Source organism: Cimex lectularius, unplaced genomic scaffold (assembly GCF_000648675.2).
Source record: "Cimex lectularius strain Harlan isolate CLEC.00 unplaced genomic scaffold, Clec_2.1 scaffold72, whole genome shotgun sequence".
Taxonomy (NCBI): domain Eukaryota; kingdom Metazoa; phylum Arthropoda; class Insecta; order Hemiptera; family Cimicidae; genus Cimex; species Cimex lectularius.
The window spans coordinates 723,614-749,712 of NW_019392678.1; the positions used below are offsets into that span (position 1 = coordinate 723,614).

At 34.8% G+C, this 26,099-nt stretch overlaps 2 protein-coding genes across 12 annotated transcripts in view; one reads left to right on the forward strand and one right to left on the reverse strand.

The window, feature by feature from the left end:
* Positions 1 to 26,099, forward strand: part of LOC106667050 — a 258,398-nt gene that overhangs the window by 41,358 nt on the left and 190,941 nt on the right. The window lies entirely within an intron of this gene.
* Positions 12,160 to 25,272, reverse strand: LOC106667020. 3 transcript variants are annotated; one of them, XM_014394613.2, is made up of 4 exons: positions 16,572 to 16,697; positions 16,365 to 16,484; positions 16,265 to 16,289; positions 12,160 to 12,811 (listed from the first exon to the last, which is right to left on the reverse strand). In XM_014394613.2, the coding sequence occupies exons 2-4, from the start codon at positions 16,407 to 16,409 to the stop codon at positions 12,300 to 12,302; spliced, it is 582 nt and encodes a 193-aa protein (XP_014250099.1). In that variant the 5' UTR covers positions 16,410 to 16,484; positions 16,572 to 16,697; the 3' UTR covers positions 12,160 to 12,299. The 3 variants fall into 3 exon arrangements, with proteins under 3 accessions (XP_014250099.1, XP_024081305.1, XP_024081306.1); XM_024225537.1 differs by lacking the exons at positions 16,265 to 16,289; positions 16,365 to 16,484; positions 16,572 to 16,697 and adding exons at positions 24,934 to 25,085; positions 25,151 to 25,272; XM_024225538.1 differs by lacking the exons at positions 16,265 to 16,289; positions 16,365 to 16,484 and having other exon boundaries at positions 16,572 to 16,696.

The window sequence follows — 26,099 nt, forward strand, 5'->3', positions numbered from 1 at the left end:
TCTTGGCCTTGAAGAAAACAAAACAAAAACCCAATGCAATTTCAATTTTTATCAACAACCTACAGTATAATATAAATATTATTCCATTCAAAGAAAAAAAATTGAAATCTGACCATAAAGTCCGGCGAATAAATTGAGTGATGTAATAACATTTCTTGGTTTAGGAGCAAATACAAGGTAGATTTTTTTCCTAGGGATTTTTTGCCGCAGCACGATGAATTACAAAATTCTGAGTTGTAATTTGGTGACATTTTTATTCATAATTGATGTGGTTAGTTAAATGTTTGAATTGGAACGTTACGCAAAGCTTTGAATTAGATGGCCGGAGAAGGACGACGTTGCTTCTCTCCTATTTGGTACTCATTTATGCGATGTAAAAGCAGGATTTCTTGAACTTGACAGTCTAACTTATTATTGTCAAATTTTATCTAATGAACATATACAAACATAGACAAGAGCGTGTTGGTTGATACCTATTCGTGGTAAGATTTTATTCATTTTATTACTTACCCACTATAATATCTATTGGGTAAGTAATAAACCGAATAAATTATAAATAGAAATGTAGGCAGATGACACCTCATAGCATTACAAGGCCAAAAATGCTGTCTCTTTCATTATATTTGCTGGTCATAATACTCAGACTTATCAACATAAAAATCATATTGTCATCTGCAATAAACAGTATAGTGTGATAAATAAAAGAAAAAGCATTAACCACGTCTGAAGAGACAACCTCACCTTTAGGTATTCCGGCAAGATTTAGGCAATTCCGGTTTTGTAATCAATTACATCAAATACTGTTCTCATTGCCCCAAAATAATTGAACAAATCAACAAAAAAATGCATATTTAATCAAAAGGCCATAGCGGAGATCGTCGCCCAAGACAAAAATTGTTCCTTCTAATCCAATGAAATCTCTTTCATCAATAACTTTATCTCTGGGTTTAATACTTATGTTGCATATTACAACTTACTGCTGGGAATTAAATAATTTTATATTTTGCTTAAAGTTATGGAAAGAAGGTACAATGGCATTGGGTGACGTTTTTGATTATTCGGTATAAAGGTTTCGTCAGAATGGTCCGACATTGCGTGAAATTTGGATGGACATCTAATTATATTATATTCAGCATACTATTTGATATCGTGTGTCAAATTAAATGCTCGTCCTTCCAAAGACCCGAACTCATTATACCTAAAACTTCGCTCCTACCTCAAGGTTGATCCTTCTGAGATAGCCAAGAGTTGGATTATTCTGACTATTCTCGTTCCCAGTGGAGGACCAATCCCTGTACAACTCCATTTCATTTACAACCTCTACCCTCCTTGCATTCTCCGCCGATGACAGAGCCGTGCTATCCTCTGATCCTGCAATTGTCTCGGAGTAGCTCCAGGCACACGCCCAACGAATAGCCGAATGGAACCAATTTCACAGGGTTCATGATAAAAACACCCATGTTACATTTACCAAGCGAAACAACCCTCTTACACAATATTCCTCAAAACATTACTATCCCTAAAACTGACTGTACGTTACCTAGGGTTCTATTTTGCCTCATGACCATGTGTCATAACCTAGAACCAGCGCTTACAAATAAAATGACTGGAACGACATAGACGTAAATGTAATTGTCGACAAAAAATAAACTCACCTTACAGAACAGTATTAAAACCAATTAACTAAAACTACGAGGCACCAATAAACCTACCAACAACCAACGAATTCAATCTTTTCAATCCAAAATCCTCAGAATCATATTCGACCCTCTCAATACCCTTCACACAACGACATTAAAATACCCTTTGTAAATAAATTAATTCCCATAAATTTTCAATGTTCCACGATAACTCTCCGCTCAACCAAACTCATTACCCCAATCCATGCCCAACATAACCTAGCTCTGTAATCCCGCCAGACGACTAGGAAACTAGCACTAAAATGGAGCTGGCAACGGGGCCTCCTCACCGTGGACTAGCCGTGACTAGGTTGGGGCAGCAACAAATGTTGGTAACTCCCTCTCAAGGCATTTTCTGTTTCAATATTTCTGTAAATATGTATAAAAAAATTCATAAAATTACGTAATGTATTATACAGATGGTTATAACTATTTTTATGAAAAAATATTCAACCATTTATATTACTATATTATCGTCTGATAATTGCATTTATTTAAAAATTAATTGCACAGTGTTGATTGGTTATAAAGTAGAAAACAAATAATGTGAACATATTAAATAGCTAATTACAATCTTCTGAAAAATATTTTATGAGCAGAATACGTCATACTTTTAGTAATGATTATGTTAATTTGCATTTAGTTATTTGTTTATTGGGGACTTATGACATTTGAGTATGCAAATAACAATAAAACTGAAAGACTTGTGTTAAAAGTAAGATGATTCGAGAGTTCACAGCTCTGCACAACCGCAGGGAATATCGGAAAACAATCAAGAGCGAGAGGGGAGGAGACGTCGAGTTCTTGCTCTCATTTGTCTGTCTGCTGGATATGAGGACAGGAACAATTAGAGGGCTCCTCAGGCAATTACAGAGTAGAAGAGAGACTCCTTTGGTAGATGGACGGCGACCCATCAGTCAACACCCCTGATTTAGTCAAACCCCCGGCAACGATCAATCTCTGAAAACAAGGCTTTTTTATCCCCAGCCGAGGGGAAGGCGGTGACAAGTTGTACACTCCACCCTTGCTTAAGTGATTCAACAGTTAGCCCTATTTACTCAAGTGACGGATTGCCGGCTCGACACATTCAAATTGTGCACCTAGGCCATCACATTTTCGAGCACATTTGCACAGAGGAAGATTTATTGTTGAACAGAAAACAATCTGAAGAATAAATTAGATACTGTCGTATGCAACTCTAAGGTTAAACGAATTTCGGTAAATTATGCAATTTCTTGTTGATGCCTGCGGGGTTGTGAACCTGTAATTTAGTCGTTTCCGACCATCCAGTCCGCCTGCCTTAGCTAGTCAAGATGAGTTTAGGCATTCCGCCATTTTCAGTAGATGTCTGTTGAAAAATATGCATTTTGCGTGAAAATTCATGCTTTGTTGAAATTTTTATAATTTTCCGTACAATTAAGAATAATTAAAATGGCAGGAAAAATAAATGATTATCAATCCAAATCATGTTCCCTTTTAATAAAAGCTATTCTAAGCTAACTCCAAAATTAATTTAAATAGTTTAAATACTGTATCTAATTAAACGGTAATCCGGTAATAAAATTGTGGAATTTATTAAAAATTTGTTAAGTATAAGACATGTATCATTATTTTTTATGTTTTATATTGACTATTGGCGATAAAAGCTTCTTTTACCAGTATATACGCAAACTGATTTTGATTTTTAAGAATTTACGTACTAAAGTATTACATGAGCAGCAAGACTAGTGTAAACCAGTAATAACATATACAAATTTATCTTAATTACACTGAGCCTAAGCCAGTTATATTTTTAAAACTTATATTTTATTTATGCTTGCCTTGATTGAAGTTATGCTAGCTCTAATCCAACCAATTCTGCAATAAAACTAATAACAATTATACTTGGTCTAAGACCGCCATGCAATTAATGAGAAATATTCTTGATCTGAGCCAGTAATAATATTTAAAACAATTTTCTTTGATCAGTCCAGCCTTTATTAAAATTATTCTTAGTTAAGCCATTCATAAAATCTATAACAAAATATGCTTTTGATGTAAGCTATTTATAAAATCTATAATAATTATTCTAGATATAAACCATTCAAGCTATTTTAAACAATTAACATTTTAGTTTCCTAATTTAAGCATCTAAACCAGTAATAAAATTTTTGATAAATATACTTTTGATCAAATGTATTTTTGATTAACCCTGATAAAAACAAATGTATGTTTTTTTTTATTAACCATGATAAAAACAAATGTTCTGCTATTTGTCTTAGCAAGTCATAAAGTCGATAGTATGATCATAGAATAACAGTGCTTCTTTGAACAATTAAAGAAAACTACAAAAACAAACAACAAAAATTACACTTACGTCTGGTAAACTATTCGTTTACCGGCGTTGATATAAATAATTACAAAGTAAACTCAATAAGGCAAAGGATAAAAAATAAATAAAGTACGACAGCAAATCGCTTTAAAAATTAATAATACAGAATAAAACCATTAAAAACATCAGGCAATTGAATAATCTAATAAAAAATGTAGGTACTTACAGCAAAGAAGATATGTATGATCGCTATGAGAGTATGATGAAAGACAGGTTTAGACCCAAATTTTGACTTAGCAAATCTCTAGGTCCCATACCATTAATTATCCCAGCATTGAGTATGAGAAATACTTAACAGACACTAAAACGTGCACAGATGTACGATGTTCTCAGGAAGCCAAGTTGCACTGATGTCTTTAGACTCCTCTACCTTCAAAGCAGATCTTAGAATGCCTAACGTCTGGGAAAACGCAACTAGGTAACTCTGAGGTGGGTGCCATGATGGAAGGTGGCGTGACAATGAAAAGACTGACAGTGTAGCAAAAGCTGGAGCAGCGCACACTCAGATCAGAACCACAAATTGGCACATCCTAAATAATTCTAAAAGCGAAACTGAACAAATGGATGCAAAAAAATGGACTACTCAATCGGCTGAATTCAGCAGGTACAGAACCATCAAAGAAAATTGTCAACATCTCAACTAGGCATACAGAAATACTTCCTCTGTAGGCAGGAATTAATGGCCTGTATACTGGCTATTAACCTTTAGGAATGGGAAAAAATTCAGGTAGGCACTAGTCAAGAAACAGCAGAGAATTAGAACATTCACAGCGTTAGCCTTGAAACGGTTCAGCCACTTCGGAAAGACAACACTAATGACTACAGAAATAAACAAACAGGAACCCCGGCATGTGCTCAACTACCTTAAAGGTAGTGCACTTTCTGAGGTATGGGCAAAAGAAGGGTCGATTCCACTGTAGAAATTTTAGGTCCAAGTGGAAAACAATGAGACTCTTCACCATTCAAGCCAGAGGAAAAACGATTCATCAAATGAATAACATATGCCTTTGGCGTAACATATCTTACACTTGAAATTTGTCGTTTTCGATCAGGTCTGCCTATCCTCCACTGGTCTCTCAGACGCTTTTCGTCATTTTGGCTTCTTTAACGTTTTGGTCCAAATGATGAGTAAATACAAACTAACTGATTCATCGTCACAACTCCAAATGCAATTAGTACCATTCCAGAATATTATGAATGCTCATGTGCACATGCTTTCCATTTCACGTTCAACATTGAAAAAAGTTACTGAGCATCCGGAATGCGAATGCTTCTTGTCGAGTATCACATTATTCACTTCCTATGACATTAAGGTAGTGAGGGAGACATTCATCTGAAACACAATTAGTCGGGTCAAAATTAGTGGCGCTGGTTGCCTCAAGGCAAAGTCCGCCTTCAAAGAGATTTACTCCTCTCAGTAAGACGCTCTAATAATTACGAGAACGCCCCCCGGGCTAAAGTTCGGCTCAAGACACATGGGACTCGTCCTCTTAAACCACTTGTCTCTCCGTTTCTCTCTCTCTCTCGCTCCCTCCATCCCTCCCACGCTCTATCTCCCTCGCTCGTGTTCTTTCAACCTGCTATCCTGATATGCTTTGTTACCGTTCCGTCACGCCGTCCAGTCAACTGTCAGTTCCATGCTTGTCGGTTAATTCCTCTGCCGACTTGATTAATTCTCTAAGAAACAAATGTTAATTTGTAAGAAAACTATATAGAAATTAGATGATCCCTTCGACCGTTTCATTCACTTTTTGCCCCCATAAAGAAGGTACTTTCCCAATTGTCAAAAATTGAAGAACACTCAAAAACTGTTTAAATACATATTGCAAAACGTAGATTTTATTTTGACCATTTTTCAAGAAACAGCTTCTTTACAATAACTCTGATTGGCGCTCAATGGCTGGCACAATTGAAAAGAAATCTGTACGTACTTTTTAATTATATAGCAAGCAATCAAAAATTTAAACTCTGTTAAATAACGGCAAAATTATTTAGATAACAGATTTTTCTGCCCCAATGAAGTAAAATAGCATATCTTGAACAAACCCAAAAGTGATAATGCTTAAAACTTATCATTCTTAAAAAATTTTTAAATCTTGAAATGAAGACCACAGTTAATTTAAAGATTCAATAAAATTAAACGGTTTGTTTTAACTATATAACTGTTTAACAAAATTAAGTCTCAATTAATAAACACAAATAAATAAAATAAATAAATATAAAATATGTACAAAATAAATAAATATTTCTCTGTTATTTCTTCTAAATCTAATTAATTTGTTCAGAATTTTTGTCATATAAAGTGAAGAAGTATAAGGAAAAATATCGGTCAGTTGTTTTGTTACTTGCAGCCATTTTTATTTACAAATGGAGCAATGTTTATGCCACGTATGTCTAAACAAAGGCTTTATAAAGTTGTAACTTGTGTATAAGTACCTAATACATTCTAAAATCCGAGCTGTTAAAGAAAACTTATAAATATGAAAAAGAAAAAAAGAGTAAGGAGAGAGAGAGAATTTGTGAGCATGGCAGTTTCATAAATAATGACTCGAGATATTACTCAATACATACACAAGTTTTTATAAACTGTGCAAAAATGAATAGGGATTTTTAAATTTATTCTTATTCTGATAATTTTAATTAAATAAACCGATATATTCTTGTTAGTTGGAGAGAGCAAAATAGAAAATGCAAACAAAAAAATGTCTAATCCTCATTTTTAATAACGCATTTACTTAAAAATAGTAAACATGAAGATTACTCTTTTGTAAACAAAAACTTTTTCTCGTCTTTTTTCCAATATAATCCAGTTGTATTCTCTTTAATTATTTAAAAATAGCTGGATGATTCCTTCGCACAATAATATTGCGAATTTTTGGTTCAAGATGATCTCTTTCCATGGTTAAAGAGACTACAACTGGATTAAAATGGAAAAAACACGTGTTTGTTTACAAAAGAGCAATCTTCATGTTTACTTTTTTTCTTTTCTTTTTTTTAAATGTCGGGTTCGAATGCAGGGCAGCTGGATTCGAACCCGGGACCTTTATGCCACCGACGCCCCTTATGTTTACTATTCTTAAGTAAATCCGCTATTGAAAATGAAAAATCATTTCATTGAAATTAATAGAATAAGAATAAATTACAAATATCCCTAGTCATTGGTGCACAGTTTGGAATGAAAGTGGGAGAGAGAAAAAAGAGAGTGAGAGAGAGCAAGAAAGAAAGCGAGAGAGAGAGAGAGAGAGAGAGAGAGAGAGAGAGAGAGAGAGAGAATGAATGAGGAAGAGTGATAGAGATAGTTCGTGAGAGTGTGAGGGGAGACAAGGAGAGAGAAAGAGAGGGAGAGAGTGATATGAATATTTGTGTGTATGTGTGCGTGTGTATGTGTATGTGCGTGAATTTTGTGAATTATTACGGATTATGCACTACTATGAAAATAAAAATAAATATATAATACCTGATAAAAACTTTAGCTTATATAATTGCAAATTTAAGCAGATGAATTTAATTTTTTTTATTTCTATGATATAATCACGATTTTTTTAAAAAGTGAAAATGGTTAAGAGTTCGCAAAATGTTTCAGAACGCCAGTTGGTGATTCTAATGAAAGGTCATAGCCTGATTGCCATTTTTCCATTTTACTAAACGTAAATGTCCGTTGAAAAAAAAAAAAAAAAGTCCATACAATACATTCGTTACACAGAAGTGCGAAAAACGATTGAAGCGACTATTTAATTTGGAACGAAAAAGAAAGGAAAATCTTACGGGAGAGAGAGAGACGATGAAAGTTTCTAGGATGAATTGCTCGGTTTCTGGACAAATTTGTCGTTTGAGGGTGTAACGCGGGTGGTTCTCGGAGGAAGGGAATTAATGGTCGGGAAGGGGTGGTCATCCCCCGAACGGAGCGAGGGGCACGTACATTACAAATCACTGGAGCTCTACATCGGAATGACCCCTTGACACGAGATCTGTCATCCAGAGTCTTCGGGAAGATGGACAAATGACGACAATAAGAGACCCGCCTACAACACCTGCGAGCACAATGGCAACAGGACATTAACCATCCCGCTAATAATTGTCTTAACCGTTGAAGTACATTTCTCTTCTTATTAAGTAATTTTACGCTTTCCGTTTCTTACGTGGGCGGACTTGAAGTTGAGCGAGATTCTTGTTACAAAAAATTTCTCTTTAAAATGGATTGGTTGTGAAATAAATTAAAAAATATTTAATATGTATAATACAAATGCAAAGAAATTGGGGTTCAGAATCAAAACACAAAACTTAAACACGAGCACCCTCTTATGAAGTTTATGTCACTGAAAAGCTTTTTCCTCTGACAAAAATTTGGTTTTCAAAACTGCGTTCACACATTAAGTCTTTATTATGTTTAAATCTCATAGAAATGTTTAAAAATCAAAGAAGGGCAGGAAGAAAGATTAATGACGTTTCAAAACTTAAATTGTAAGATTTCTCTAACAAGGAGGGGCTTTTTTTAAAAGTGATATTAGGTCTAAAAATATTAAACACGTGCCCGTGCAATCTTGCTAATGGAGCCTCAAAACTTAAAAAGTATTTCAAATTAATTTACATTTTTAAAAATAAATTTTACTGCATTTTTTTGGGCATGTGTTCCAAAATTTTATATCATTCGATTTATGTTTTTGTCTTGTCTTTGAATGAGTATAAATATTCAGAAAGTTACGAAAGCAAAAAGAGGCTATTATTACAGTTGGTGAAAAAGTGTTTTATTTACTAGTAATAAGTATGAATTTTTGTACCAAACAAAAAATGGGTAATTTTGAACACAATTAGCTTGAGTTAATGTTTCGGCAAGGTTCTACTTAAAACTGTCATAATTTTTGAGGAAAATTAAAGAAAAAATTCTCTCAATATTTTCACCTTCTAAAATCCTGCGATTTTTTAAATCACAATAATGGTGACAACGTTGAAATAACTTCATTGAATTACTGGAAACTTAGTACGAGTATAGAACTATATGAAGTACACATAATGCCATAAACGTCTGTACTGTATATAAATTAGAATCGGGGATATAAAATAAGACTTTAGGTTATTTAGCTCATTGTATTTGTTGTTACTTTTAAGGCCTGTGTTGGTATACCTTGAAAGTGGAAATATTTTCCTTTCCAAACGTTGTATACACGTTCAATTTGAAAAAAAAGTTAAGGTGTCACGAGTTTTTTATGTAATAGTAAAAAAAGTACCTCGGGCTGATCCAGAACAAAATATTTATTTGTTAGTTCGATGAAAATTTTTATTTACAGACTAAAGGGTCCTTAACCCTCCGAATACCGGGTGAAAAATTTTACACCAACAACCGGGTTGTGTCCCTCAAGGACCGCACTTCTTAATTACCCAGTTTTTCTTAATAAATGAGTGCATTGAATAGAGGAAAGCAAATTCAATAAATTCTAAGATATTTAAAAACTTGAAAAAACAAAATTAACAAAAAAATTGATGATTCTTTTGGCGTATAATAGTGGTATTTCGGTGTCTTTGCAGACAAATTTCTTGCATATTTGGCACTTTTGTAAGCATTGGCGACATGTTCCTTGGGCCAAGTTACACCTCGATCTCTCCATTTGCAGATTGGCTGTTGGTGGTGTCGACCTCATCAACTGAGATATCTTTCATTTGCTCTTCTTCCGCGTCGTTGTGAACAGTTTGTCTGCAATGGTGTAGTGCTTTTGGAAGCATGTTTCGAAACGTACGATTACTCAGTCGTTTCTGCATTTCTGCGGCACACAGCCAGTTTTTTGCCGATTTCCAGGAAAGATACCGTTGTCAGTGATTGCAGGCCGTTTTTCAATCTGGGTGCTGTTCTTTCCAGAAAATGAATGTATTTTCCGCAGTGAAATCAATTAATTTCGAGAAGAGTGTAATTGGCCACCTTTTTGTAGGTAAATGTTTAAACAGTTTAATCGGAGAAGTTTCGTTATAAATTCATTGTTATGTGGTAATTATGTATATATGATATGCTCCAAGCACAACAGAAGGCCGGAGGTTCACTGTCCCCCAGTTTGGTGAGGGAAATTTTTTTTAAAACAATTTTTCATTAGACAAACAATATCAACTACCCAAACCGGTTTTCAAAGGGTTTATTTTCATTGAAAATCGATTGATTTATTTACCATTTTAATTGATAGTAAATTAATTATTTCTCATGTTTTAAAAATTTCTCAAGATTTTATCCTGCTTCTCTTTTCTGGTAAGAGCACAGGATTCTCGAATTGTCGCAGGGACTAGGATATGCTTCAGTATTGAAAGTTCCCCGTGTATATAAATCCATTGTGGTTGAACCTGGGCTGTTGGTTGACCATTGAACGAATTTCGCGGCCCACAGATTTTGGACAGTAGGGACTTTCTAAACCAATTGGACATGTAGTAACCTCCTGACGTATTGATGTCTCATGGTTTGAGTACTGCACTTTGTTACTTTCCCAGCAACACCCTTGTAGATTTTCTTTGACAAAATGGAGGAAATAAGGGCTAATTGAATTTTTTTATTTTATTTCTTCACAAAATACTCAAAAATGTATCTTGGTAATGTATTAATTTTTCAAAGTTTGAAGTAGGTTTTGGTGCAGGATCAGAGAATGACGATATCAGAAGTTTTTGGGAGGACTCTGATCTTTTGATGGTTTTTCATAACGAGTAAATTGTTCGCTTTTTATGATTATTATTTTTATAGGTAGATATAGGTTTAAACCAGCCAGGAACAAATTATAAATTCATTGTGTAATTACTTTTTATAGTTAGAACTTGAATTATATCTGAATTACTCTAATTTACGAGCAATAATAATTATTTTTAAAATTTGTATCAAGACGTTTCGGACATATTTTGGTTTCATAATACAAATTTTAGTTTTATTAATAATATGTAAAAGCAAAAAAATTGTTTTAGTTTGCTTGCTTTATACATAGCTGCACATATCAGTTTATGCCAATTTGGAACTTTGATTATTTAAGAGTGAACCAAGCCCAAGATATTTGCTTTTATTATTATAGTATTTTTAATTAATAATATTTTTAACACGTTGAAAAGTTATATAATTAAAAGCAATAACTTTAAGTCAAATAAAAACAGACAGATCTGATTTTGAGTTTAATATCTTGTGATATTAGAGTGATAAACTGAAGAAACGGTGGCGATTAAACGATGAAGAAAAACGAGAGTACATTAAATAACGAAATTTTCTTTTTACAGAAAATTAATGGATTGGAGAAAAAAATATTGTCATTACTATCAGTCTCCAGGGGCTGTAAATCATAGTGGCCCTCCGAGGGTAGCCTCCTATCATTGATTTAAAGGGATGTGCTCGAGGTTGACTAGTTTATTGGCACTCTGGAATTCGGGTGTGTTTTAGGTGGATTGGAAAGGGCAGTTATAGTTGATGCAGCCCCAGATAGTGATGAAGATCCCAAAACGCCTCAAACATTTATGACGTGTCCGCCCCCGGGGCGGCAGTAATAAGCGTGACCGCAAGTATTACACAGCCGCCCTATGACCCTCTAACCCTCAAGACCCGACAGTAAACCTTTTTAGAGCCCCGAGGGGGCGAATGATCGTGGAAATTTCGTAGCGATTTCTCGCAACAATCATAATGAATTAGTCTGATCGGTAATTAAAAATATTATATCTTGTACGATTTTCGGTTCGAAACCAATATTAAAATAATTAAGCGAATGTTTCGATTTCTTTTAATTTTCAACACTTAATTTTACAGATAAGTCTTTTAACAAAATATTATCAAACTTGTATTCATTATTAACCCACTGTCCTAAATACCTGCCAAATTGAAAGTGTTTAAATAATAATGTTAATCACGCATTCCTTTACGTTAAAAAAAATTTAGTATCACATTATAAAACTATAAATTTAGTTTTCAGGTAGTATTTCGCATGTATATATGCGTGTATCACACCATCTCCCGTCACATTTTGCTCTTATAATTTTTTACAGTATATCGAATCGTTTATAGTTTTGAATACAATACGGCGGTGGCATGACTAAAAAAGAACTTTTGTTTTTATGTATGTTTAATTAAAATGTTTAATACTACAAAAAATATTAAGTCAATAAAAAGTAACCAATGGTTGAGAATTTTCTTCTATTTATTAAAGGCATTGCTCATGTTAACATGTGCAAACCTTTTACAAAAATTAACTCATATTTTTGTGACGGTTCACCTTCACAGTAGGCAGTAACAACATCCTTTCAGTGGTTTACACCAACATTCTCTGAGAGTCGTTCATTAATTTCATTGAGCTCATTGATTTATAAGGCGATTTATAGGGGCATGCTGCTTCTCCCCTCTGAGGCACTTTATCGGTGCATGATACTCCTCCCTTCGCTGTGCCTCCTTCAGCCACATTCAGTATGCTGCTCGTCTGTGGACCAAGTAGATTAATGGATGCTGCTCTTCTTGACTGCAGGGACATGGCAGATCCAGCAGGCTGAAGCGAGATCGGCTCACGGGGCTGAGGTGCTATCGACCCACGGGCCGGAGGTACTAACGACACACGGGACTGAGGTACTAACGACCCACGGGACTGAGGTACTATCGACCCACGGGGCTGAGCTGTTACCGTTGTCGGAGGTTTAACAGGTTGAGGAGAACGTGCGGCAGCTCTCGGCGGTGAAGAAGTGTACGCTTCTGTCTTTCTCCCAGATGGTGACTGAGGTACATCAGGGTGGACTCGACCGGTTCGTCCGTCGTCATCATCATCATTACCACCTTTACAACAACCAAAACACATACATCAACATTTCCTTTACACGCTCATAAAAACCTTAGCTAAGGTGCTTCAAGCTGTTAAATTGGTAAAATAATGTAATTCTCATTTAAAAAAGAAAACACCTGACTATTTCTGTTCGATTAAACTTGGCTTGTTTACTGATAATAAATAGCGTATGTTTTTAATTCGAGTGAATTTTCTTCATTTCCATAATGAAGATTAAACATTACAAATGTACAATCACATTTATTCCATGTCCACTTGGTACTAGGTAATTTTTTTTCAAATGCCTTTTAGGTTCGCAAATAAAATGGTGGAAGAAATGTGTCGTCTTTATCGGTAACGTTGATGGATCTGTGTTTTTAGTGTACCGTTCAGTCGACAGTTAGTTCTTTATAATGAAGTATTGCGGGCTAAATCCAAGGATGTTATGGTTTTGCACATAACTAGCGAACCCATGATTTATCTATACAGTGGTGTTTTAGTAGATACAGCTGCTCAGAGACAAGTGTGTCTAGCGCATTTCTGAGGCAATGAGAACGAACTCCGCTCCTGCGCTATAAGTTTACTTGAATGTACCACTACTGCATATCTTCATCCAGGGAGAGTCTCATTTTATGTGAAAATGCAGAGACACGGTCCAACAACCTCGCTATGAGCAATAAGCGCTTTGGGAGGGATTTCAGGCAGACTAGTTTGTGAGGATGGTCCGTTAACCCATGATCCCAAATTTTAGATTTGATAAAAATTTAAAATTAAAATATTCTATAGAGGGAAGAAACGAATCCCGGTTATTGCTGCCTATACCTAGTTTACAGATGGCTTTAAGACTGAATATAGGGCAGAAGTTGATATCCATCCAAAGGAACCAAGTGCTAGCTAGACTAATTCGTATAAAAATTGGGCAATATTCCACTGCATTTCCGGCCGGGACCGACGCCACTATTGAACTCTGTGCCAGGGAAATCAAAAAGCTGGGAACTACTAACAGAAGAATAGCCCTCTACTCGAACAGTCAGACATTGGGTCAACATCAAAATTTCCCTTGCATGGATACCACAGCATAAAAGTAGGTGTAGTAAATTGCCAAGGAAAGTTCTATGAGGACACTTATCGGCCTTGAATCCTTTGGCATTTTACCAAATTGCCAAAAGCATTCATCAGTAGGCTAGGAAAAGTGAAGCATTTGTGAAACTAACGTGGTAGGATGGAAGTACTGCTGCCTGACCACTGCAGACTTTATAGGCATATGGATAATTGGGAGTAGCAGCAGCAAGCCTGTGAAGATATTACCAGGGAGAAGAAGAAGCAGCAAAAAATGACTTCTGTTGTGTCTATGAAACTGCTTCTACTTAGGAGGGTAAAAGTCATACCTAAAGTTCTTACATGGATGGGGGCTTTTAACAAAGCTTTGGGATCTTGTTGAAACCTTAAGTTTAACGACTAATTAGTAGCTAATAGTGGAGATTGCACGATAGACCAGTATTGGTCACGGTATGTAAGGTCGTAAAAGTTTTAACCGTTAACTTGGTGGGTGTATGTATTTAGGCATCTTCCATCAGATATGCTACACCATTCTTTATATCGATTATTAACATCATATAAATTTACTAACTCTTTAGCGTTTCAGTTGTGTGTGCCGATGTGGGTTGGCTAGAAAATGGTCGATGATTGGATACCTGTGGCTTGTCTTACTAGTATGAGCACACGAGATAACCTTCAGTGTCATTGAACAGCATAACACGGACATATTGGCATCCTCACGACCCACCACATCGGGATTCTGGGCGACCTGTATTCTTCGAATATGTGATGCAATAATAATAATGAACAAACGCTTTATAACTCCTAGTTATAACTTTGGAATGAAATATTAAATTATAATAGCAGAACTAGCAGCACGGAATAAAGGGCTACCCTCAGCGCTGAAGCGATTTGATATAGGGTGCTTTAAAATCAAACAAGGATCGGAAAATAAATGTTAAAATGACAATTTGCTTGGAAAGTTCGCCAGAGTATTTACGGCAAAAACGGTGGCAGTTGAGCTATACAAAAAAAAAAAAAAAAGAAGTCATTCAAGTAGCTATCTACTATGATAACCATGCTTTTCTCCAAGTACTTCCCTGATATCACGCCACTTTGATGGTATCAGAAAACACAGGCAGCAGGAAGAGTGTAATTGAGACAAGTCATTGAGAGTTCATCAAGTACACCTGGTACACCAGTACCAGTATGACCAAACCCATTCTGTGCGGGAACGTTACAAACTCAAACTTAGTGAACAACACCACAGTACAGAAAAAAACATAATAATCAGAAAATATTGAGCGAAAGTTCTGCAAGAAGAATGTGTAAATGTTACTCGAAGGCCTAATAAAGATGAGGTTTCTACACATAGCCAAATAGAAAGAGACATTATACATGTTTTATGAAGGGTAATAATAAGAGTGTAGGTATATTTGATAGACAGGTATATGTTTTTTCTTTCATCTCAGTCATATTCCGCAACCCCCCGAATCCATATGAACGCTACCAGGTGGTTCGATAAGATGAATATAGTTGTTAATAACTACAACAAGCAAAGACAATGAAAATAAGAACATAAGAAATAATGAACGTGTATTGTCTTACTCACAGTCAGTAGTGACACTCTGATGTACATATATGCACTCATTTGTCACTCGATATCATTTCCGATACCAGGGTTTCGTCTGCGTTAAAATTATCAGATATTATACGGTTATATCGGGGATTAGCAAACTATGGTAATCCATACCAGACGAATATATACAATTTACTCATGGTGAAAATGCACATATCGCTTTAAAATCCTTATTCTTCTTGTTATAATAAATTTTAATTAGAAAGATTACATGTCTCGAAGTCATTTTATGAGTCATACAGTTCGGGCAGGACGTGTCCTGCCATAATTTTTATAAATCTATTTGATCTAGGGACACCTCCAATCGAATTTTCATCCCTAGACACTTCGGTGGGGCGGGACATTTTTCCCCGGCTGAATGGTGCTACATTAATCTTTGTAGTGTCCTAGTTAAGTAGGTATATATATTGTTGGGGTGTTCCCTGAGGGAAACGCGGAGGGACTTGCTCCCTTGGGACAAGGGTCAGCCCTCTTCCAACCCATTGTCACTACAATCAATACTTAGTCTTTAATAGCCGACGCTCATGGCTCGCAGGACAAAGTTAAGCCGAACGATGTTTAAGGAATTTTCACATTAGGAAACTCAATAAATAAAGAAAAGAAAAACTGGCTTATACAGCAATATAGCAAATATTTTCACAAATTCAAATAATAAACCGTGTTATTTGTTCATCACCTTTAGAGCAAATCCGATTATTCTTCAGTGAGAGTAATCAAAGACTATTTTCTTGCTTTATGAAATTTGTCAACCCTGATTTATCTATAAAGATTCGCATAAATAAAAGCTCACCGGAATCATAGCGTTGAAGAAGGGTCTGAAAGTTGGTGAACTCATATTAACCCGGAACAGATGGCGCAATTCCGAAACGAGTTTTAGTAATTCAACAAACCCGCGAGTGAAGACGGACCCAATAAGTGATCCTGTGCCGGTTCATAGTGTTTCCTCAAATTGGTGTCTATAAAGTGTCCTTTTTAAAAGGCCCGGCTGAATTTCTCTTGAACCAATGGCGCTAATAAAAAAATTGTTTCAAATTTTTGCCTTTTTTCGCTCGTGGGCCCTAGCTAACATATGAATTTATTTGTTCAAAAATGTTAACCTATCATCTCCGATAAAGATCTGCCTTATTTTAGATAGTGCGAGAAGATTTGCTAAAACATCGATACGCCCGCACCAATTTAGACAATAATATAACTTATTTATTAAAAAGAATAATATTAATAAAATACAATTACAAAACAACTGTTGATTCTAAAAAATACAATACAGATGTATGAAATACTTGCTTCAAAATTTATATTTACATCTGTTTCTATTTTTAACAATCAACATGTTTTTTAATTCACCCAGGCGCTGAAAATGGCCCGAATAAACAGCACCCTTCCATCCACCAAAAAATAAAAATTAAAACAACCTATACGCATATATCTTACGTCTTTTCTGGGTAATATAGCAGATCCTAAAGCTATTGGGAAAAAAATGTCCAGAGGATGAGAATATATTCTTCGTAAGCGTGAAAAATAAATTAAGTAGCGCTTTTCCTAATTGACCAACCTGATTTTTTGAAATATATAATTATTTGTACCTACTAAAAATATTGAAAAATGTGTTTATTTCTTTCACCAGCAGTTACGATTTAACAAGTGTATCGAAACAAAAAATATTTAAAAAAATAACGGTAATATTTAACATAATATGTGAATATATATTATACTACGCAATGTACAATAAATTGCTGATGCTATACAACTTTAAAAAATAATTAAAAATGAACTGGGACGGTGTGTAATGGAATATAATTTTTTTAGGGATAATCCCATTAAAATTCCACTTAAATGTTAAGCATAATTTACACCAAAAACAAATGTTTTTCGCTTTCTCCAAGCCCGATTTCTACATATATAATAAGATAAGAAGGCCGTACGTGATCACAGTACAAGTGGGGTAGTTTTCTGTCCCCTGGAAGTCCTCGGTCAATTCATTGGGGTCCCAGAGACGAAGTGTGCATCACCAATCGCCCAACCGATTTATGACACCTGCTAACCGAACGTCCTCCCTTAGCTCTTATATATTTATTATTGCCGAGGACCACATATCCCTATCAGGTCTCCCTCGGTCGTTAATATTCGGAGTCGGCTGACCTTCCCCTAGACACCACTTTCTAATACGTTATAATGCATTATGGCCAGGGGGATTTTACTTTGGGAGCAGCGTCTATGTTTATTTCCTACCGATTGAAACCAATGAAGTTCAACTCCATAATTTGACAATATCCATAAAAACGTAAAGTGATAACTTTATAGAATTGATGTTTCTATAAATTATAATTTTCTCCCCTAAATAATACATACGTTTTTAACAATTTTACATAGGTTCTCTTCTACAATGGATTCTACAAATTTGAAATATTATTAATAACATACCTTCTGATTAGAAAACGGCCGTGTAGGTTCCCGTTATGCAAGGATGGAATAACGGTCGAGCACCTTTTCAGTTGAAGAAGGCTTGACATATATGGACAATATTTTGGCATGTCATCGGACGGTGCTAAGTTTTTGGGCACGGCAAGGGGCACTGATCGCTGTTCGGTTACCTCAAAGCAATAGGGATTTTTAAATGTATTTAGTTTTGTTATGTGTGTTTGTATTGTGTCTGTGTTTGACTTTATGTCAATTTATTGGAATGTATGTAATTTATTAGCGTGAAAGGAAGGGTTTGTTTAACCCCGCCCGAGAAATATCGAGTATTCTGGGGATGAGGGTGTGAGGCCTGGAGAGTAAAAGTAAGTTACTAGCGTTAATGGAGTGGGTTCAACCTCGCTTTGAGTACCCTTGGGGGGGGGGGTGAAAGTGACCAGATTTCTATGATTCTTTCAATGGTTGTGTTTTTGTTAATTTATTGTAATGAATGTGACTTATTAGCGTGAAAGGAAGGGTTTGTGTAACCCCGCCCCGGGGAATATGTAGTATTCTGGGGTGAGGGTGTGACGTCTGGAGAGTAAAAGTAAGTTATTAGCGTGAATGGAGTGGGTTAAAACACCGCCTCGAGGAATAACGTGACCAGATATATGCTTGTGGTGATGTGTGTATATATATATATATATATAGTATGTTTGTTTCTATTCTGTATTTGACAACCGGAGATACGAACGAGAGGCTAGCATTTTAGGATATGAACTTGTATATACTTAAAAGCAGAGAGTCATTAACCAGATCGAAAAGCTCAAATGGCTTCACTTTAAAACAAAATACGCTTGAGAGACCAAAAAAGAAAAAAAAACACGCAGAGGCCGGCGATGACCTGTGCTGTTTGTGGGCCCTTAAACCTCCCACTTTATTATTACTACTATTAATAACATAAAATTAATATAATATTTTCAATAAAAATTGAACAATTCTTGATCTATATGTTTGCATATAAATACTCGATAGTTTTACGGCAAATTAGACCGAGTTGTTAAATCCATAATTTAAAATTCCACCAAACGACTTCCTTCCCGTCATTGAGGAAAGTCTGACTGTAACTGTAATGCCCGCCTTAATGTGGGAATGCGAGTTCTATTCCTGTCTGGGCGCGTGAATATTAATAAAAAGAGCTACTTTTCACGGTGGCGAACTGTAAAGGAAAAAGAATTGTTTATACCCTTACTGTCCTAATGGGAAATTGAAAAATCACTATGTAACTGCTTTGTTCAGAAAAAGTATTCAGGGTTAACAACAACTAATCGTAGCTGATTAAAAAACATATAAATATTTATATAAATACAAAACACAAAATTATTCTTTCGTAACCACCCCTTATATAAATAATAATATAAATGGATATGGGAACGCTTAGTGAAATAACCGCTGATTATACGATTGAGTAAGAAATCAACAGAATGGAAATTAAATACAAAAATGGAACAATATAAATAAATATAAATGATGCCAACTGAGGAACATGAGAGAAAACAAATTATGATTCTTTCTAGATTGCGAATAGGTCGCATCAGGCTAATCCATAATAAGCTTTTAATAGGCAACAACCTTCCAACTTGTCCTCGATGTATGCGAAGTGGAGAACGTATCATTCTGGCTGTAAAACATATTTTGGTCTTATTGCATTTTGCAACCCTTTAGGCAAACGCTCAACCTTTCAAGTGATTTAAAGGAGTTACTGGGTCCCCAGTGTTTGTTTCGAAAAGCACTTTTCAGCTTTCTCAAATTTATTGGAATTTATAATATAGGCCTTTTCCCAAATTGTTATGCCATTGAATGTTTGTCTGCCAGTGTTTGAATGAGAATTGTATGTGCAATTTTTCTTTCTTTTTTTAAAGGAAGTTTTGAGGCTGCCCGAGCGGAAAAATGAAATAGAAGAAAATACAAATTGCGGGATAATAAACTACAATGCCCAAAATCGCAATTTAAATAAGAAATATAGCTTCCTTAAAAAACCTAAAAAAAAAGGATAAAGAAAAATAAGTGTTATTGTGTTTTTGTTTTTTACTATTATTAAGTAGCATTAGTTTATTTATCGTATTTGCATGGAAGAATAAAAGGATAGCGATGAGCCTATATTCATGCTGAGACTGTTGCTAGCCTGACTCCATTATTATTATTGTTCACACAAACCTATGGGAAATGTTTAAATTATGAAATAAAAATTCGAAGTTCTAATTAATTCTAAAGAAGAAGAATAAATTTTATAATTTAAAATAGGTTTTTTACATACATTTGGCCTTAAAAATTGAGAATTTTAAAAGGATAAATTAAAGGTTTGGGTGGCAATAGGATAGATTAGTTTATGACTGATGAAACCATTATATTTCCTGGTCCGATTGACCGATTGAAAATTGGCAAAAAGGAGGAAAAATTCGAAAGGTAGGTTGAGATGGGAAGTTAGTGTCTTAGGGGATCGAAGTCACGATGTGTGAGGTAGGTTGCGGCATATTTAGCCGAAGTTCGTGGGTTCGAATCCTGCTCGTTACACTTACTTTTTCATTTCAACCAATACCTTACATAAAGATTAATTAATTGAACTAAGATAGAAGGTTTAAATGCTAGGACGTGAAATTACCTTACCCGTTAAAACGACCTTAAAAATTAATAATAATAATAATTAATGAACGAACGAGAATTTAATTTAATTGAATATTTTATTTGTAAATGCTCGCAAAATTAGGCCTCTTGGACCTTTCATACAATGAACGACCATTCGTACATACAAATAAAGTTTACAAAATTCAAAATACAAAACACGTATACTACAAATATATATTTTTTTGGAGAGCGAGAGAGAGAGAGAGAGAGAGAGAGAGAGAGAGAGAGAGAGAGAGAGAGAGAGAGAGAGAGAGTGTGTGAAAGAGTGAGAGTGCAAGAATAATATATAAAACATAATATTAAAAAATCGAGTTAATTTTACATACATGTGATGAAGAAATAAATAAAAAAAATGAAAAAATAAATCGATTTCTTGTCCTAGCCGTTCTATGGCCAGCGTGTAGTATATAATTTTCTGCTTTCCCATTATTAAATTTAAATAAATATTAATGTAGTTAGTGTACGTTGTGTATAGCATAAAGTTTTTACAACAAACTACAACTCAGATCCGCAAAATATTGATTCGTTACGAAATAACAATTTCGCCGGGTTGTTTGGTCATAATTGATCATAGATAGTCTGCCTATGCTTGTTGTTGGATTTAACGCGTTGAACCGAAGATTGATCCTGATTAACGACGACGATTGCCGGATCAGAGATGAAACTAATCATAACTCACTTAATCGAACTGCTCACTCGTTTTTCGTCTCGCCAGCCGCCCTTCCTCTTTCCAGTTCGGGCAGAAATAATCGTTGCCGTCTCCTGAAAATTTCATGCTGTCCAACAAAGGTCCACGGATGTAATAACAATCGACAACAAGGAGAGGATGATGTGGACTATAAGAATTATTAAAAGGTGGGGTATCATTAGACGATAGGGGACCCAGGAGGGCATTAAGGAACGTGACATACTCGCCTAACTGCTTCGTGTACGTGGGACAAACGATAAGTGTCTCTGGGAACGACCGACATCAGCAACATCCCAAATCTTAGATTCAATATCCGATCCTTTCGTGGAATCTTTACATACGGTCGTCACGTACCAAGACCCGACATGATGGTTTTTCAAATATTCGCCAAGGGATTTACTGGTCGTTTTCCGTTCGTAATTTTGGGTTTGTCACATTATAATTCGTTTCGGTATTCTTTTTTGGTCGTCTTCCGTGCCAAATTACCTATCAAAAACCGTTTGGGAAGATGTAATAACAACGAGGCATTTGCAATAATAATAACAATGCTGATCTTTACAACGAGCCAAAGAATTTCAACGGTTTTTACTCTTTTGTTTACTTCGTGTATCACATTTCTTCAAATTACGAGATTTAATGGCTTTAAGCCTTTATAATTTTATATATTTGTGTATACATTCCCGGGCATATTGGTTTTCCAAATATTACCTAGTGTGTTTTCGTGCGGTTCCTAATTCTGCGTTCGTCACGTTATAATTTATTCTAGATTTTTTTTTAATGCTGTCATAGTTATCGTTTTGGCACCGTATAATTACAATAGGTGCGTTGCAATAATAATAATAATAATGCGCACTGTTAGCTGAATATGACTTTCCCTTTTTTTCTCGTTATCACATTTGTTGAAATTTATATTTTAACTTTTCAATTAATTAAGGTTTTTAGTTGAGATAAAAAAGTCAGTGTCACGAGCGGGATTCGAACCAACGACCTTCGGCTAGATACGCCGCTACTCTACCACTTGAACTATCGTGACTTTGATCCACTCGGACACCAACTTCCCATCTCAACCGCACCTTTTGAATTTTCCCTCCATTTCGCCATTTTTCAAATGTCGTGTAATCTATTTTTATTCTCGGCGACAAATGAAATGGCCACGGAGAGCTTTAGTAAAGATATACTTCATTTAACATCAAATTCACTAGTTTTTGGAGTCCGTTTGACCAATTAATACCTTTCAATTAATTAAAGTTTTTTGTTCAGATAAAAAAGTCAGTGTCACGAACGGGATTCGAACCCACGACCTTCGGCTAGATACGCGTGTAGTGACGATATACATAACTTACATATTTACAGTTTAAGTGTGTAATTTAAATTTAATTGTTTCATTGAATCTCTAGTTGTCATATCCAAACGATATGATGTATGATGTATTCAAATATAGCGATGATTTGCCTGAAGTTATTAAAATAAATATAAATTTTCCATTGAAAAATCTGGGTAACAGCAAGTGGGCACAAAAGAAAAACTAAAAGTACTTTCCCGAAGCTTTCGAGGATTTGTCAGGATTTTGAAACAATTATTATTAATTCAAAAGATTTACAAATATTATCATCTACTTACAACATTGTCAAACCATTCATTGGAATGGCCTCATCACCTGTTTTTAAGTACAAGTATTAATAGGAAATTCGGCAATTTAATTTTACCCACTAAAAAAATTACAAACAAAAATCAACCTAAAAACATAATTAAAAAGTAAATAAGTAGTTAAATTTAAAAAATTGTTGTGAATTGCTGTATAACTATTTATGATCCCATTTACTACGTAGCAGAGACAAATTTTTAGATAAATTAATTTTTCTTTGTTGTTCTTCTTTTGTGGTTGTAATTAATTTCAAAATATACACGTACGTATAACGCATATTCATCAGCCTGATGGTAATGCATAAAAAGAATATGTAAAAAAATTCAAGCTAATTTTACAAATTAAAAATGAGAAAACATCACGAAACAAAGAGCAAAACTAATAGCGTAATTTAATATCCAGATTATTAAACTTGCACAAATTTCCAATGTTAACCTATTTATGAATTCACATAATTTTCATTTCACACATGCGAATGCCTAGAAAAAGAGTTCGATTTCATTTTCTTTCTTTCGATTTTTTTTAATCATCTTTGGTTGCAATTTATTTCAAACTAAGACGTTATCAGGAATTTAACCTATCTTAAATACACGGCTTAAATCAGATAAATTTATTTAAATAGAGTTTTAATTGCCTTTATAGGCCTATATCTACTTTAATTTTGTGTTAATCATCAGGGCTATGGCCAATTTGAATGAAAAGAAAACCGTCAAGTTTTTGAAGAAGCCACAATGATATCAAACCTAACGAATTTTATAAAATTGAGCACGGAAGCAAGTACTAATAGTACTTCACTGTAAAATCAATTATTTTTTTATTATTCTTGAAATCATAAGTTGAGGATTTCAATTGTTTTGTTTTTTTGTTTTTTGTGCGTACTGTTATACAATTAAATAATTAAATGTGATTAGCTTGTGCTGTAGCTGATGATTGACTGTGTGGCTTTTTTATTAACTAACCTTCTTTAACTGTTGAATTTTCATTGTTTAAATTATTGATATGAAGGCACAATAAATTTAAATTGAATATAAAAAAACTCAAACAAAAAAGTACTCAAAATTTGGATAGCAAACTGTTCAAATTATTCAATAATTTCATTGTATATGTTAAGTAACTTTTTTAAAAGTACCCCTGTTTGAAAAACATTGCAAATTCGTTAAGATTGGTTAAACAAATTAGTAAATAGTAGCTAGAATGGTTAAGGTGACCGACTCTTATTTGCCACCTTAGCGGTTCTGGGTTCGAACCCCTGCACAACTCTTGTAATTTTAGTAGAGATTAATTTAGAAGTGGTATTTCAAAAAGGTTCTGACCCCTCGTCCGTTACACATAAAGGGTGATCAGACGTTAAATTTCCCATATGAAAGAATTAAATTATGCTCTTTATTTTTGTGGTAAAAAAAGTAAGGTCTGGGAATGAAATAATTTCCAGTAAATGAAATATTTGTGAGAAAATTAACAATTTCAATTTGCTCTTAAGTTAATTAGTACTTATTATAGTTCATTAATATTATATATTATAGTTTGTTTTTGGATTATTTGACAGAGTACTTTTTTTAGTGTAGCTAGTAAATGTGCACATGTTTTTAAGTGAATTAGGTGCTTTCAAACATCGCCCCTTTCACATTTCAAGGGAACGAGAAATTGTCAGTTAAGAAATTCACTTTATACCCTTTGCGGAAAAACGAGCCGGGGCCGGTTTAACGGGCATTGAAAAGGAAATTGTAAATTTAAGAAATTGGATAACTCAAGGTAAACACGTGGTATTATTGAATTTAGGGTTCTTTATTATATAGCCTGTTGCGACATGGTGACTTTGTGGGGGAGAATGGAATTCGAGTTGATTGAAAAACCGAGAGAGGGTGGAAACCGACGAACAGTTTGTTTCGGCTTTTTATTGACCCTCCCTACAATACTAGTAATTACCACTTGTTCTTTAACTGATGGGTTCGACCCCTCGAACAGAAAGATAAGTGGAAAAAGAAATTGTAAAACCGCCCTTAACCACTGTCTTCTTTTATATATACGCGTGAACATTACACATTACCGTATGCGCTTTTGAACAATTCCATTCGTGTTAGGTGTTAGTATAATTAGAAGCATAGGTTGTTTGACAAATTGTCCGGGGTGCCGGTTCGGGTTGGCTCGTCATTTAGACAGTTGGCTGAATGCCAGAATGTTCATGTTCTTCCTTAACTCCTACTAGTACACAACATTTAAAATCAATCTATTCATGGATTTAATTATGAATCAGTACTAATTACCTTGATGTAAAGCGATCCGACAATGCAGATAAGTTAACGGTAAAAGAACACGCAGAAAGCTTCGGCGGTAAAGAAAGCAAGAAACGCTGTTAATAGTTAAAAATACCGACAGTTATCTTTGGCAAAAGGTGAATGAGACTGAATTATAAATAGTTTCTTTACGCCAGTTCAAATCGATCTTTGATCTGTCAAAGTCAACGCTTGCATTCCACTAAAACTGCGCCGAACCGGGTTTGTTGTTGTCTTTCTAAATAGAAAAGTGAGTTATATCATTGTAGACCTACATTACAGACAAAACGTAATTTTTTGTTGTAAATAAATTATTGACATAAATTGTCATACAATGTGTAACATCAAAGTCGAGCAAATATAGGCCTAACTTATTACAAATCATGTAATTAATCTGGCGTTGTTTAATAAATAAACCAATTACTATCCAATGGGTATTCCATAAACAAACATGAAACATATAAATATCTTATATTTCAAAATATTATGTTAAATCTTGTAACATAATTTACCTTGTTACAAAAATAATGCATAAATATGACCAACAGATATGATAGATTTCCACAAACTCTTCTTCTCTTTTTCACTAATTATTTTCATTCTCTATTTTTCTACACATGCAATATCAATCGCCCATTCTTTGGTTTTTTCATACGAATTTGTCTCCCCCTCCCACCATCTCACACCCCTTCTCCTTCACTATCTCTACCCCTGTCCTTCACTTCCTCTCTTTCTTTCTCTCACTCTCTCTCACTCCCCTTCTCCCTCATTCTCTCCCTCCCACCCTTTCTCTCACTCCCTCCCTGTCTCCCTCCCACCCTCTCTCTTTCTCTCTCTCTCTCTCTCTCTCTCTCTCTCTCTCTCTCTCTCTCTCTCTCTCTCTNTGATTAATGTGGCCACGAGAAGTTCTATTTTTTTAATCTTTGCTTCCGTCCCTAAA